General features: G+C 42.1%; 1 protein-coding gene across 1 annotated transcript in view; it reads right to left on the bottom strand.

Moving 5' to 3' along the window:
- anos1b (anosmin 1b) overlaps nucleotides 1-17,165 on the bottom strand; it is a 34,821-nt gene extending 17,656 nt beyond the window's left edge. The window contains exons 1-2 of the mRNA XM_030791975.1: nucleotides 16,989-17,165; nucleotides 9,768-9,815 (exon numbers count right to left, since the gene is read on the bottom strand). Coding sequence (XP_030647835.1) covers nucleotides 9,768-9,815; nucleotides 16,989-17,165 — 225 coding nt within the window. The remainder of the gene's footprint in view (nucleotides 1-9,767; nucleotides 9,816-16,988) is intronic.
- Nucleotides 17,166-17,333: the final 168 nt, after the last annotated feature.

Below are 17,333 nucleotides of genomic sequence, written 5' to 3'. Positions count from 1 at the left end.
TCTTATTCTCCCCGATTGCTTAACTCCTCTTCAATCAGTCAAATGCATCCACTACCAGGAGGACGAGCTCACCCCCACTGGTCAGCCCCAAGTCCAAGATGTCCTCCGTGGCACACACTGCAGAATATTACGACATCTGTTGTGTGTTATCTGATAGATTATTCCGACATCTGCCTCCATCTATTCTGTTCTCAAGAAAACACAGATTTTACTTGGCTGACCTTTCAAAAGCCGGGGCTGCCTTGCAGAGAGTAAAAAAAAAAAAAAGCCATCTAGTAAAAGGAGAATTAGGTTTCACTTTACCACAAAGAATACTTCCACAAAGGTGTAAATTTGATTATCTGGTCCTATCACCGTGTCTGTAAAATGGGATGCCACAGTAAGTCATACTAAGGACCAGAGCTTACAATCTGAGTGAACTGATTGGTGTGTGAATGCCTATTGTAAAGACACACTAAAACCATTCAGAATATTTCTGGTTTTTAAAAATGTGCTCGCTTGCACCGGCATTCAAGAGTTCACTGGCTCTTCACAATCAGCAGACAAAAATGAGAAATGTAATTAACTGAAACAAAGCCCTCCTAAAACCTTCAGGGAGATGCCGTGTAGACTGTCATCATAAACAATCGTTTGAATTTAAACATAGCGACAGCCAAGCATAACGCGCCGTTCAGCACTGCTCCAGCACTGTGCTGTTAAGTCAGGCCGACTCAGTCATAAAGTCAAAGGCCAAGGTGTGTGGTGAGTGGCTGTCTACCACGTTGCCAAGGCCAGACCGCTCCAAGCATGCATTATGTCCACCTAATCATCACTGACAGCCTTCCCGGGTCACCTTCACACCCAACACTTCAAAAAGAACTCAGACAACAACCAAAAAAAAAATCCATTCACTGTGGCTAAAAAAACCTGGGAGTCATCAAACTGACAACGAGAGAGGGCCTGGGGAGTTGGTGGCAAAAAAAAAAAAAAAAAAAAAAACGAAAGAAAGAAAGAAAAAGAAAAAAAAATCAAAGTACCGACAAGGAACCCATATCCAGAACTCAGAGGGTTTCATAAATACCAGGGGCAGCATCCAAACCCGTGGACCGAATTTACAGGGCACCCAAATGCCCCCATCCATCAAAAGGACATGAGAATTCAACACTGAGTGGATTTAGCACAGGTTATCAGTGGCTAATTTCTCTAATACACAGGAGGTGCTGGAGTGACAGACACAGCATCCTTTCCAGACTGGAGAGAGATGGCTAACACACCTGTCTGGCCCCGAAGATAAGATTGGGCATTTATCTCATATGTTAAGTGCTAACCTCAACCTTTTACAGACGGCCCCCGCCCCCTCCCCTTTCCCCCACATGCCTTTCATGTATTTGACTTGTAAAAAGTGCAAACCACATTAAAAAACTCCTGCATACGCTATTTAGTCTGTAACTCTGAAATGATTTATGTTACACTGTATTATATGCTTAAAAGTTCACAATCACATCCCCATGAGTGGAGATCATATTTCAGTTACTGAACCTAATGATAAGCAGGCCATGCGCCAAAAAAAAAAAAAAAAAAAAAAATCCAAAAAAACCCGAGAGGGACCTGACATCGTTCTGAGTGTAAAACAAATGTTTTCAAGACTTCCCTTTGGGATGAGATCTGTTTCCTCCCCTGCTCTGTGTCTCACTCTCTCTATGGAGGGAAGCTTAGACAGTTTCAGTTGGAGAATAAAGCTGACTTCTTGGCCTTGTCAAACTGCATTTACTGCCGTCAAAACTGACTCTGCCCGAAAGGAACTTTTCCCCCCTTTTGACAGATACTTAATATTCATTGACAGGTTTGCAAAACTAGATATCTAACGAGACAGAAACATTTTTTTTTTTGATGACACCGCGGGAGGTTTCTGCATTTCTGCATTTGAATGAATTCAAGAGTTTTACGATTCAGCTCGAAGTTATCGGTCATTTCTGAAGAAAATGAAAAAACCCAAACTGCTGTGTGGTTTTAATTCATTTAATTATTTTAAACAGGTAGGGTGTGTTTCCTTTAATTTTTTCCTCCTTCTCAGAATTCACGAGGTCTAGGCATTTGATTACGCTGTCTAAATGAATTCTTACTGACTGTGGCACACTAATGCTCTACCGTTAGAAGAGTTTCCATTCTCAGACTTGAACACTCAATCCGGTCTCACCAAATGAGCCTTGAGTGTTCAATGGAGCTAATCCAGTGGACTAATGGGATGATTAATAAAGAGTAGTTGTAATGGCTTCTGCCTTCCTGTTTTTCCTTCATCCTCTCGTCTGCTTCTCTTCGGCTGGCCGAGACCCCCGAATCATGACGTGTTCCCGCGGGAACGCCGTGCCAAGCCGCCCCTGTCCTAAATTCCAGAACATCATCTCCTCTTTGTTGTAACACGAGCCTCTTTTCGCTGCGACGGACGGTTTGGAAAAATGACGGGCATTGCATGGGAGATTCCCGAGGGTCTCGTCACCAGCGTGCTCTTCCGTCTGCACGTTTAGCCATGGTTCAACTTTTTTTCACCCACCGTCAATCGCTACCTATGGCTAAGAGTGCTCTTTTGAGATCTTGGAATCCAAGTAATGTGCCATCTTATAAATTATAGTAAGCGGGACAATGCCACGCCTGCACTTCAACACTATAAGGTGAACCAGGTGCAATTCTCGTATTGACGCATGACAAAACCGAAGACATTCAGAGAAAAAAAAAACCCATAATAGATCATTCCAGAAAGTGAGAGCAGACTGTGGTGTAGCATGGTGTCTTAATGATGGCATCATGGTATGGACATACCTGTGAGTTATTGAGCACATAAATTGTGGCATGGCCTGTGGATAGTCAGAAATATGTTACTGTTTAACACTCCCAGGGTTAGACAGTAGTCTTGGGGAATGATTTATGGCTTGGCTTAGCAAGCCTCAGTCTTGGATTTACATATCTATCAGGTGACAGACATGAAAGTTACTTGCTCTACCCTCCCACTGTTTCATAGGTTGTCCTGGGACAGTGGGGAGTGGGGGTGGCATCACAGCCTGTTTGACAAATGAGAGAGTGAAACAAAGAGAGATAGATAGGCAGGGTGTAGAGAAAGAAAGACAGAAAGACAGAAAGACAGACAGAAAGAAAGAAAGGAAGGAAGAAAGAAAGAAAGAAAGAAAGAAAGAAAGAAAGAAAGAAAGAAAGAAAGAAAGACAGACAGAAAGAAAGAAAGAAAGAAAGAAAGAAAGAAAGAAAGAAAGAAAGAAAGAAAGAAAGAAAGAAAGAAGTAACCAGAGAGAGGTGTGGACTCAAGGGCTGTAAAAAAAAAAAAAAAAAGCATGGAAAAGTCTTCAGAAAGATAAAAGCATTCTGTTCTTCAGTAATAAAAAAAAGAAGACCATCACCAGATGGACAAAACTGTAGAGAGAGGGTCCAGTGACTTCCAACCCACTCTGTCTTCACTTCTTACATACACACAGGCTGCACAGCATTTGGCCTGGACTGTGCAGTGACAAGTTAGCCCTATAGCGCACTCAGCCAACATCATCCTCATCCACATCATACCCCACCCTTAAAATGTTACCCATAAATCACATCACACAGGCCTGTTTACTCCCCCATGACTTCATCTAGCTCAGATTGATCTATAGGTGCCCAGTCATACAGGGCGGCCTCAGCGGCTGGCTTAAGGCTTTCGCTTTCTGCCACAGTAAAGTGGATCCATGTTCTGCACTGGTATATCCACATAATACTGGTGTTTTTTTTTTCTCCTGACATGTCAGGCAGTGTATGTATGCTTTGTTTCCATTTTTTTACAGTGATGTTCAGTTGCTCTAGTACACTGCAGTTTAAATTACCATTCAATAAGAACCTGAAAACTAGCCTCACACTGAAATGGGTAAGGCTACTGAGAGCAAAATAAATAAATAAATAAAATCAAGAAGTTGTCATTTTTTGTTGTTGTTTGTACTTTTATTTATAACTGACATAGTCAGTTAGGACTGCATTTATGACGGACACAGCTGTATGCTTAAACAAGTATGCGGTCCCACTTCAGGGAGAGCTCATGTTTATAACTTAACACAACGCTTTCTATATCAATCCTTCCATTCAATGCATGAAACAGAACAGATTTCAAACTTCAGCTGGTCTGTGGTTCCAGCTTTTAAAGGTGCTGACAACAGTGCTTTACGGACAAAGACTGGACCTGCTGAGAAAAGTGGTCCTGAAAGACCAGCATGTCCATGTTTGCAGAAGTTATTCCTCTGTTGTTTAGGAGAGCCAGCACTTCTTCATGACCAGTTCCTAAATCACTTGTAAATTCATGGAAAGTAATGGATTCAGTCTATCTGGGGTGAAAGAAAGACAAGCTGACCTGCTTGTGAACTCTACACAGTAGTACAATAAGCTGTGTTTACGGATCTGCCTTCCGGCTGTTGACATAGCGGAGAGGACACATCCTCAGGCATGTTTCTCTCCTCCAACGTTTTGATCAGAGACAGCAGACACAACAAACAGCGTGTGTATCATCAGCCACGTCCAGGTCTTCAGCACCTCACCAAACGCCCGTCCGAGGACACTCAAAACACGACCTGTTGCCACCATTTGTGGCACGCAAACAAAGGCCAGTCAGCTGTCACTTATCTGTCTTCCAATGTCACCTTCTCTCTAATGACAGATGTTTTCTGGTCTCTCTGAACAGGCTTGCGTTAAACCTTTCTCTTGAAGTGAATGATACATTGGGGTTTTTTTTAACTTTCTGTAAAGAAAGCACTGAAAACAGAGGGGATTTGAGTCGAGAATGCGGAATGTGTTTTACAGATTTATAAGGCTCTGAAAAGGAAATAAGAAATGTAAAGGAAGGTGCTGGACAAGCGCCACTCCACAATCATATCAAGCTCTGGTGTTTTTGGCAGGTCGGGACATTTTGAGAATTATATATTAACTGAACTATACAAACATGGTGCGTTTGTGCGTGCATGTGTGTGTGTGTGTGTGTGTGTGTGTGTGTGTGTGTGTGTGACACCGCTGTAATCAGGAAATATAACAGGAATGGTTTTGTGGATACAGAAAATATGGAACACAAGGGAAAGTTAATGTTATGTTTTATTATATTTCACTATGATTGTACCAATATTTATTCATATCTCTTCATTACCAAACATTAAATACAGCATCTATCATGAACCTTAGGCAACTTAGAAAGAGGTGCTTTTTCTGTCAAGAATGAAAAAAGGAGAAAAAATGACTCTTAAAATATGTATGCTGTAAAGTTTTTCTAAACTGCATACTGAATAACTAAAAAGTGCAGATGGCAGATTAAAGAGAAAATGCAAATTAATCCAGATCAGACGTTTCAGCGTTACGTGATTTATTCACTGCTCTCTGTGGAACAACACAAATCACCCAGCAGATAAAGCCATGGATAACACAATTGTTTTCAGGTGGACTAATTAAGAGAGAACAATACCTGTTAGAGTGACAAAAATAATAGAGATGGCACTTGGGCAACAACAATGAATAAACAACAGCTAATTTTAGGATACATGCTTGTGGGGCCTCTGAAATGTGAAAAACATATTTCAGAACTGCTTTTTGGGTAATATTAATATTATGCATGACTGCATGTTTATACGAAACTAACGGTTATTATAATACCAACTAAACCCAACACAAGCTGGCACAAAAAAAAACCCTCTGCCCTTATTCTTGGCACTCACAGTGTAGTCTGAAGTCCTCATTCAGGGAAAGCAGCATTTCTGAGCCGCATTCATCAGCTGAGAACCAAGACCAGCTTTAAGAGGGTTTGTGAAATGTGGCGGAACAAGGTCTAAAAATTGCTTTTAAAAAGCCAGCGCAGGGATCTCAAAAGAAAGAACTTTTGACACTCAAGTAGAACAAGATTGGCAACACAAAAGGGAAGGGCGCGAAGCTCAGAGTGTGAAGTCAAAAAACACAGAGCAATCGCCATCTCTGACAAATCACGCGTCGCAATTTTTATCCATCAACACCTGCAGATGGTTACTCCGTCTGAGGGGAAGCTGTTCCTGCAAGAGCTGAGGCATAAAACACGTCCATGAGTCCCCGTGATAGACGGCACAGTCTGTCCTCTCAATATGGAAGACATCAACATATGTTCATAAAGTGGTCGCCCCCCCCCCCCCCCCCCCCCCCTTTTTTTTTTGTTAGCTAGTGTAAATCACCCAGTGGCTTCAATTAAACGAGACTGTCCGAAAAAACACCCCCTGACCTTTCGTTTCTTTTGTTTCGACATTTTCATTTTACCTGGAGAGAGAAATTCAAAAGTTGAAGGTTCTGATTTAGTGGACCATCACGCGAGTTTTTGTGGGCTCGAACTCACAGTTCCGACGGGAACCATATGTGGAGAGACCTTGTCCACTAAATCTAAACTCCATGAATGACTTCACAGCTTCAATCCAAGTCTCCATCCAGAACAGGACAAGACGATCATTAAGGTGTCAAACAGGGCAACAAATGAGGTGGAAAACACTCGGTGCTTATTTGCCGTTCAAAACCGTCCAGTTAGCAGTTGACAACAACTCATGTCATTCTTCTTGTGGGAACTGCTTGTGTGTTCCAAACGTCTGCTAAACCTCCAACCGTTGCATGGGACAAATGTCTGCCAAACATCAATGGGGTATATGTGTTTGATGTAACTCTAAGCGTCAGGTGTTCGCACAGGCCACACACAATAGACAACTGAACCAAGGAACACAAGTTGCTCAGGAATGAGGAAAAGAGAGAGAGAGAGAGAGAGAGAGAGAGAGAGAGAACCTGGACTGACAAGGTTCACCAACATGGCAAACCTTGTAAATCCACAGCGGGAAGCAGTTGTGTAGCTTTGCTGACAAAGCTTTAACTTTTCATATGGTTTGAATGAATCCTTCATCATAAACAATTTTACATGCCATTAAAGGTGATTGAACACGGTCAAAACATTCAAACAGTAACCAACCATGATTCACAACCACGATTCACTTCACCATTAGTTAGAGACCCTGAGTGGATTTTATTAAATCTGTCAATAGGCCACAGAACTGTGCATCACCCTGGATGCATTGTCTGTTCCAGCCAAAAGCCGCTGAAATGGAAGCTTTAAATGCCTCTAAAAATAGACTGGCTTGGAGGGAAAGAAAGATTCTGAAACGTTATCAAGTTTTATTTGGTAAAACTACAATAGCTATGAGTAACTGTTTGGAAAAACTACTTACATCCGTCCATGCGATTGCAATAGAAGCCGTGTTAGATTAAGAAAAAAAAAAAAAACGCACACACACATCAAAAGTTGCTTTTTTTTCTCAGTCTCATGGTAGAAAGCCTGAGTGAATATAAAAAGCAGGGACATCCCACTGTTTTCCTGTGTGAACTGAAAGCCACTGGATAAAGCTTTGCTCACTAATTAAGACACACTATGCCAAGCAAACCTGGAAGAAGACAGTCTGAAAAAAGCCAAAACTGTTTCAAAGTAGGTAATGAGTTCTTAGAAAAAGAAAAGGAAAAAAAAGGGAAACAAAAAGACAAATACAGCAATAAAAACAGGAAAATAGCTGGGTAAACAATACTCTATTACCCCCAGCATACCTGCCTATGGTTTAGTTTGGGAGAAAGCTAGAGACCCTGCTCAGTTGGGGAGAGGCCCCCGGAGAGATGGCCACACAGGGAGCGACCTTCCAGCACTGCCCCCCGATGACTCAGCTCAACATCCAGTCAGCAGGTCAACCGACAGGGCTGCAGCTCACCTGCTGAAAGGGAGAGAGCTGGAGGGGGGCTAGGATCTGTGGCCTGCTGCTGACAGACCAGGCCCAGGGTCAGCTTAACGGGGAGCAGTGGGGTGTGCACAAGGCCTCCAGCTGCTGCTAAGCCCTCCGTCCAAGCAGCAGGGAATTGGAAAAAAAGAAGAAAATAAATAAATAAAAAGGTTTGGGTGAGGTTAATCTGGGTCCGAGAGCGTAGCGACCAGCATGTGCTGTCAGGCCAAACCACGGTGGAAGGGAACACAGGACATAAACTTCCAGTTTTAACCCCTGGCCAGGTCTCCTTGGGGTCACCCCTGACAGATGGGATCAGACAAGGGCAGGGATGGGTCCAGATCCTGAAAGTGCCCTGTGGACATCTTTTTGGCTAGATCCCCCCTTTTTTTCCGCCAGAATTTTCCAGAACCTTAACATCACACAACTACAAGCTTTCAGGAAGATGCTTTGACAAATGTACGTTAATATGTGCTTGAGCTCTAGAAATGTTTTGAAAGAAAGCAAAGATGAAAAAGCGTAGAAACTCTTTCATAATCAAACAATAAATTAGTGTGAGAAGGAAAACAGATGCTTAAAAAGCAAGGTCTTTGTGGTGTGTGGGGTTTAAGTGAATAAGCAGTAACTAATTTCTAAGCTTTTTAGGAGGAGCTCTACAGCCCAGGAGGATGTGAAATAGCTGTCATTATTTTTATAAGAAGCACAACATTTACTTTACCTATTATTGGAAAGACTGGGGTAGCATAACCTCCATCTGAAAGCAATTAGGACAGCTTGCATGCTTGGTGTGAGAAACATAGCCTTCACAGAGGAAAGCTCTACCTTCTCTCAGACACTTTTAACCTCAGTCCCAGAGGGCAAGTGGTGGAGAACGGGGCCAAAGATGTCTGGGCTTAGGGGCAATTACTATTAACGAGCTAACCATGTTTACTGGCTTATTAGAGAATGATCATAGCTGAATATCATTTCATTCTGCAAACTCCATCGCGGGGCAAGCTTGCATGCTCTGCTTGCATCTTTATTCCTCTGTTTTTCGACCTACACATCTAAGGAGCTCTCGGTCGACTTTTCCAGGGACACAGAGCTAAAAGATATGCTATGTGGCACAGAGTGAACCTAAAGCCTAACAGAGTAAGAAAAACATTCGGAAATCCAACCAGGAAGAGGGTTATTGTTCTTTCGTGGAAGCTACTCGATCCAGATTGCTGACCCGTGTCCAATCAGATTCCAGTATTTTTTTTTTTTTTTTTGGAGAGGTATCTTAACTAATGGATTATGGTGGGAGATCTGTACTCTAAGCATTCCCTACGATGATTTCTTCCTGACCTTCATCTTTTACAACCCATTTCAGGCAGCCAATTACGAGGAAGTCTACCTGGCTTTCACATACCATATAAAAATGTCATACAGTCAGCTGCAGAGGATATAAGGCTCCCTGTGCAAGACGCTGTCAGATCAACAAGAAAAATCTGATTGCAGAAACAGTCCACAGAATTCGCTCGTCCTGTTAACATCCTACAGCTGAAAAGGATGACAGCCGAGGGTTATGGGAAACCGATCCGCTATGATGTGTTCATTTCCATCAAGGACATTGCAACGGATGTTATGTGGCAACGAAAGTAATCTAGAGCAGATACTGTGAGAAGGTTACAAAAAAAAGAAAAAGAAAAAGAAAAAGAAAAAACAAGACCCTGACCTCTGGAAGAGCACATCTCTGACGAAAGCATGCCTGTGGTACAATGCCGAACCTCTGTGCTGCCTTTAAAGGGTTTACAGTAGCACCCAGTTAGGGGCTGTGTTTAGTGTACATGTATGTCATGTGGTTTGGATAAATGGCTTGACCTTTGGCCGTTTCCTGCTAATGGAGTGAAATTGAATTTCGAGCGAGCTGCATCGAGCCGTGTTGAGGTGAACTCATGTGCAGTGTTGGCAAACATCAGATGAAATGAGATTTCGAGGCAATAATATTACTTAAGCAGTAAAAAAGCGCTGAGGAGAAAGTGGGGGATCGTTTACCTGAGAACACCGTCTGTGGTTGTCACACCAGCCCAAAACGTCATCAGTCTGCAAAAGGAAACAGAACAAATTAAAACTAACTACGATGACACGACTTCTAAATTGATTTTAAAATGAACAACTAATGCTCACAAATCATGAAAAGTACTTTTTAAAAACGATGTTTTCTCATTATGTCGACTTATTATGTTACATAATAGAAAGAAGCTTCTAGAACACACAGAAGCTCTAACTTGTTTACCACACGGTAAATACGATCATTTTATGTTGGTATTTTTGTATATATGATCATTTTATGTTATCCCAAACATTTAGTTGTCTGAATTAAACCAACATTGGTTCTCATGTGAGGTGTCAGACTCGGTTTGGATGAAGCACACATGAGGTAAATATGGGAGTTTTTTTACCATACACTGAAACCACTACTGCAAGTGTAGACGTCAACACATTACCACATATGAGTAACTTTCGGAAAAACGGCGAAAAGGGAAATCAACCATAGCTAATGGTGAGCACTGTCTGTGTTCTAACTTTAGTAAATGAGTGAAATTTTATAACAGAGCGTTTGGGGCATCATGGAAATCCATCACAATTTCAACATTTTGACAAGGATTTTTTTTTTATTAGGACTATAAAAATGCTACTGCCCCGCAATATTTGGGGAATGAAATGCATGTCAATAATAGACCACGTTTAAAGAACAGAGCTCTGCCCAAAGCCATTCTTAGGTGAGCTAATTACCCAAACCCCAAATACTCCCTTTGGCAAACCAGAATCGAGTCTCTTCACAGCAAACTCAAATTAATGCCACTTTTGAGCTCCCAAGCGCTCTTTGTGAGGTCTTAGTTATATTTTCGGAGGAAAGGAAAGCCTATTGTGTTTGATAGTGTGCCTCCAAGTCCCAAAACAGATCTCTGAAGGAATGCTTAAGTGTCATATCATCTCAGGAGATTAAATCAACTCCTTAAATCCTTGCTGATGAGCTTTCCAAAAGCGGTTGAAACAAAATAAATAAATAAAAAAAATTAAATTAAAAAAAAAAACCCATTGTTAAACCAAAATCCTAATTGAAACACAATGATACACTAACATGAATACAGAAAGGGAAGGGCTGAATTAATAAAAAAAAAAAAAAAAAAAGCTAATCCACCAACTGGGCACGAGCCTTGGAACATCAGAGGTAAAACTATGTGGGCAAAACCAAAGTTAAATCCAAGGCCTGGAGGTGAATGCTCTTCTCTCGCCTTTCAGGACACAATGGGGCTATTGTAGGCCCTTAATGAGAGGATTAGCCTAAGTGGATCATTGAGAGACTTTAGTTTGGGAGATGCATCCAAATGATAATGTCTTTTCCTTCTATTTCATTCCGTTCCAAACTAGCACATAATTGTCAACATTACTCAGCAGAATGAGCCCTTTTCTGGGCTAAAAACTGTGGCAGAAATGTGGTGAACATAACTGCAAAAGATTTACTTAGAAACAGTTCAACCACACAGGTATTTGAAAGACCATTTCTAGCTTATTTGTGGATCAAGTGAGGCTGAGTTTGCGTATCACTCTTATTTACAGAATATAGATTTTTTCAAGCTATGAAATAGCCCTAAGAAATTTCTGAAAGTTTAGATTCTGGTTACTATTGATTAAAATTCATGTACAGAGGTGTACAGCAGTCCATTCTCAGGACTGCGTTCCCATGCTAACTCAAGGGTATATGGTGTATTGAGACAAACTGTGTTTGCACTGTGTGGCAGGCAATAATAAACAACACGCCCTCTTTCTGACCTCAAACATGTTTCCAGCTGGCTCGAAATGTATGCCATGGACTGTCAGTGGCAGCTTATTACACCCAAACAAACACTTCATGTTTTCTGTTCAGTCTGTTTCTCCCTAATGTATTTCCTTACTTATTGAAACAACTAGCAAAACATCATTCATGGGAATTTCTCTTGGGTTATTCCAACTATATACACACAGGAAACCCTGACAGCACCCATCAAAAAGATACCATCTGGGAGGCATGGGAGGGCCACTTGGAAGGCGAGAGAGAGAGGGAGAGGGAGAGGGAGAGAGAGAGAGAGAGACAGGGAGAGGGAGAGAGAGAGAGAGAGAGAGAGGGATAGGGGAGAAGTAGAGAGAGAGAGAGACAGGGAGAGGGAGAGAGAGAGAGAGAGAGGGATGGGGGAGAGGGAGAGAGAGAGAGAGACAGGGAAAGGGAGAGAGAGAGAGAGAGAGAGGGATAGGGGAGAGGGAGAGAGAGAGAGAAAGGGGGACAGGGATAGGGGAGAGGGAGAGAGAGAGAGAGACAGGGACAGGGGGAGAGGGAGAGAGAGAGAGAGAGGGAAGAAGGAAGGAAAGAGTATGGAGACTGGAGATTTAGGCTCCGCTGGGTTAGGATCATCATCTGCCATACCGTGTGTGATCCTCTAGACCCCTCAGATTGATTCTGTCAGTCGGAGCGTTGGCCCATCGCTTTGTTCTCAACCCCTATCCCACATGTGCAGCTGTTTTAGAGCAGTCACTCGGGACACAACAGAGAAAAACACTTACCACAGAGACATACACACCGACATATCTAAACACACTTTATGACATCTGACAGCAAAAATGTCCCGTGAAATTGTTGAAGGGGTTAGCCCTGCAGACACGGGAGGAATTTTCCCTCTGTAGTCAAACGAAGAGCTGAAGGAGCTCTAGCAGGGTGCTTAATGTTTTATTTTATCTTTATCTCTCTAATATTGTCATTATCCTGATCGATTCTAATGGCTTCTGTCTGGGCTTCATTGATGAAATGTGCTGAGGTGGATTTGTGTTTGTCATCTCTTGACTACTGTACTTCTTCTCCACCACATGGCCACTCACCAAATGCAAGCGGCATTTTGCTCTGTTCACTTATTTATGTGGAGTGTGTGCATGTGTGTGTGTGTGTGTGTGTGTGTGTGTGTGTGTGTGTGTGTGTGTGTGTGTGTGTGTGTGCGTGCGCACATGCACTTGTGCGCATGTGTGCGCTCTTTTATGTGGACAAAAACACTCCATTGGGACATGCTCAGGAAAGCACACATGGCTCCACTAGAAAGCATGGTTTTCATGCATGTAGTACCAACTGCCATGTTTAATGGTCCAATTACACATCAACGGATAAAGGCGCACAGTTCAAAGCCAGGCCCTTCCAAGTGCTTTCTGTTTGACTCTCAACAATTTGCAGATAGAGATAAGACAAGGTAATCATTTCTAATTGCAGTAATACTTGAGCTCAACACAAGAAACATAAGCCATTGTTATTATGATTGAAGGACATTTATGAAACACACAGTAAACCTACAGTGTGACGTAGTAGCTAATCAAAAGTTAACCTTCTCTTGGAGGGGTGTGTGTGTGTGTGTGTGTGTGTGGTTGAAACAAGCTTACTTTAAAAAAATTAAACTCTTTTGTTGTGACTGGTAATGGCAACTCTACAAAGAGAAAAACTGAAGTCTAGAAAACAAGTTCATTACAATATTTTTTATTAAAAATAATAAAAATATTTTATTAAAATGTATCCATGAAATAGGACTTGAACTGAAATGATTGGGGGGGGGGGGGGGGGGGGGGGGGCACACACTCACACAAAACTCATCACATTCGATCAGAACAAAGCGTCCATGACTTCTCTATGTTGCAGTATAGTAGAAGAATGTGGCAGAGTGCTTTAAGGTTCATTGTTTCATTCTTCGATACCATTAGAGTGAGAATCTGCGTATGTCCACATGGGATTATGAGGACAGTTTTTAGGCTACTTCTATCCATGCTCAAAACTGATCATAACCATCACACATCTTCACATATGTTTTCTACCCCACCTCCTGTGATCTCTAACTCCCACTGCAAAAACAAAACAAAACAAACCAAACAAACAAACAAACAAACAAAAAAACCACAGGTAAAGGATGTGGGAAAAGATTGTTCTCTCTCTGCGCTGCTTTGGTTAATAACTGTTTTGGTTCCTTCCACGCCTTATTAAAACAAAAACATTTCTCTTCACACCGCTCACACTGCACCTCTGTGTGTATCACGTTCACTCCTAAGGCTCAACACGCACGTTATAATTATACAGCTTTGTCTCAAAGCTCATTCACAACCACATTTCATGCCTTCCCCCCGGTGTGGGTTTTCACACGACGCAGCCAACAAAGACGTGACAGCGTTTCCCCGAAAGGCCATGCGGGGGGAGGGTTGGGTTTTTTTTTTTTGCCACTTTTCCTATTGGCTTTCCCGTTAAAATATTGTTATTAGTGCACAGCCAGAGGGAAAGCAAAACAGGATGGTATACGGTTCTTTGTGGTCCCTCCTCGTCCTGTAAACAAGCATTTTGACAAAGCAGCAAAGCCCAGTTTTTATTACCTCTGTGACTAAGCAGCACACACATTTTTACCACAACTAAAAAACAGCTATTAAAATTCTCAAGAGGCTCTGACTGTGCAAACACTCATGCCTATAATCGAGTAATTAGACATTTCAGTCAAATACTCAACTACAAAAGGAATGAAAACCAATAAACAATGGGAACTATGAGAAAAACATACTGCGCTCTCTCCATGACCGATATATAAAGGCAAATGATGTTATATCTGTGTACAGTGGCACTAAATCAAAAAAAGAGACGACAGTTTCCCAGACAAAATCCAGACACCTGTCTCAGATTGGTGATCAGTGGATTCAAAACCCAGCCAAAGTTTTGGGGTTAACCAAAGGAATTCCCTCTTGTGGGAAACACACACACATATATCTACATCTATATATATATATATATATATATATATATATATATATATATATAAACCCCCCCCCTCCTTCAAAGAGGTGGTTTACAGTAAACCTGCCCTGTGTATCTGGGCATAAAGAAAGAGTTTTCATAGATATTGAAGGACCTACTCTAATTCTTCAGTCTATACACCGCCTCATTAGTCAGCAGGTATGGGAGTGCAAAGCCTGACAGTCGTGAAATGGGTTATTTGGTAGCATATGGAGCCTCTCCTGTGGAACTCTGTGGCCAGAAAACTTTATGGGGCTCTTCGCTGGTATATCACAGTATCAGAGGATGGAACGATTATCTTAAAAGGATACTTCATTTTTCCACAACAAATAAAGAGAAAAATGTTTCCTGTGTCAACGCTGAACAAGAAATATTGTTATTTCCTCCACCCTCCCTTGCTTCCTGAATAGACTCGCTTCTCACACGCAACCCAGAGGGCCTTGGTTTTTACTTGCGAAGAGGTGAGAGGAGCAAAGCTAAAATTTAAGAATTACTCTTCGTCTCCTGGGATATCCTATCCTCTATCCAAACGACCACAGACACGGCACGGTGCTTGTGCTAAATCCTTTTTACCTTATACCCCTCTGATTTGATTGATAGCCGAATCTTGAATTTTGATCCTGGAGACAGCCCCGGGCTTGGAGCATCAAGAGGACCGCGGCCGATATGGTTCTCATTTATTCAGATGTGGGATACGACACACTCGATTCGATGACACGTTCTGACCTTTTGAATTATCATAATTTATGCCCACACCTGCAACCAAAAGCAGATCGGAACGCTCAAATTCATTCTGTAAGTGAGAATAACAGCTAAGGAAATTATGACACCGTGGGTTCTCAAAAATTCCTTTGTCACACTAACCCAGGGATAACCGAGTGCTTTTGATCCGGGATAGATTAATGCAATTAATCTAACCGACTATTCGTCTACTGCGGAAAATAAAAGGCAGATGCATTTTCAAAGCAAAAACTTCTCAATGTTTCGCGAGGCCAGAAATGGCACGCTAACATTAGAGGTCACTGAAGTAAAGTAACCAATTGTTCATCCGATAAAGCTTTAAATATATTAAAGGGGGTAACAAAAAATACTCGTTTCCTGACAACACATTTTTCTTTTTCACCTTGCAGACTGCATAAAAAGCCTAGCTTATTGTTTTGTGAAAATGAAACTTTCATTTTTGAGTATAGAGCAATACATCCTCTTACTGCAAACAACGATCGTACAAATCTGGTCTCCTGGGCTCTATTCTCCAGATGTCATAGGAGGTTCTCATTAGCCAACTTTGGATCTCTTCTGCTAAGAAATCTCCTCAATCAGAATAGTCCGTGTTTTCATCCGTATATGTAAATCACCGGCCGGAACCAACAGGAAGCGAGGGGGAAAATTAGATCAGGGATAAATTTACCGTCTCGGCTCTGGGCGCTGTGTTGAACCTCTGAACCGATTCCTGGCCACCACAAAGAGAGAAGGAGAGAAGCTGGGCCTGCAGCTCTGTGACACACACTCTGAAAGCACACCACACGCGGCTTCTCGCGACGCTGCGTGCAATGACAGCTGGAAACTCTGGGTGACACATCACACATCACATCAAGTTGTGGAGAGTGAGCAAGCGCGAGAGCCATACGCTGCCTCTGCAGTGCTTTTTTCATAATGTGGCCTTGATTATGGCGAATGGTCTGATTTAATGCAACACAGTAACAAAAAAGGAAAGAATGAATTAATTCTCTGGAACGAATGCAAAGAGAAGATGATTTCAATTATAACGATAAATGAGGACAGCATTGAAAAATGAGAGAGGAAAGTCGCTCTGTTATCAATTTATTTGTGGGGAAACTTGCAGCAGAAAGCCAAGTTCTGTTGGGAAAGACCAAACAGTTTCACACCCTCCGGTTCAGAGCTACCTCCGGCAAGAAAGTCGAGAACTAGTACCTCACACTTAAATAATGTGTGAGGTCAAATAAATGCAATTTCCATCCAGTTCGGGGTCAACCTGATTACAGAGTCGCTTGCCCAGGTGGGCGAGCTGTAGCTGTTATACCAGCATCCACGGACTAAACAGCCACATGACAAGACCAGAACGCGCGCCGCAATTCATTCAGCTTAATGACTTTCCCACCCACCAAACTGAGCGCATATGTAGAGGTCTACATGATGTTAAACGCTCCGCGTGTGTCAAACTAATGTTGAAACCAGATGCTTGCTGCTTGCAAGAGGTCTGCACAAATTAAAAAAAAAAAAAAGAATTTGTGAATCACAAAACTCTTATGAAATCACTAAATTCTCGATCCATGTCAAATAAAGTATGGAGAATTTAAACATAATATGTTAGATTATACTTTAGACCTGGCTAGCGTATAGATTAAAAGAGCTTGCTGCATGTTTCTACCAAGATTTAGGTCGCAATCAAGAAAATGTATAACGCAGTTTACCTGTAGATGTTTAAAAGAAGCGGTGAGCTGAGTCATGTGGAGAGTCAGGCAGCGCGAGGTGCATCTTGCGCTGTTAATTTTTTCTAAAATCTCTCCGTCTTCAGCACCAGTTCTGCGCCCAATCGAGAGTCCCAAAAGACACCAAACAAACAACGCGAGTGTCGCATACCCAAACATGTTGTTTACTGATGCGCGTGAACGTACGTGAGTTCTGTCTTAGTCTTCGGCACTTCGTCTGCTGTCGTCTGTGTAAATCCCTCTCGAATACTCACAAACTCAGGTTTGAATAGTGAGGTGGGTGCTCGCGGTCTGAAACCAGCAGCCAGACACTCCCCCCATGTTTCC

This window comes from Chanos chanos, chromosome 14 (genome assembly GCF_902362185.1).
Source record: "Chanos chanos chromosome 14, fChaCha1.1, whole genome shotgun sequence".
Lineage (NCBI taxonomy): Eukaryota > Metazoa > Chordata > Actinopteri > Gonorynchiformes > Chanidae > Chanos > Chanos chanos.
Note: the sequence above shows the minus strand (reverse complement) of the source record. Positions and strands in the feature narration are given on the sequence as shown.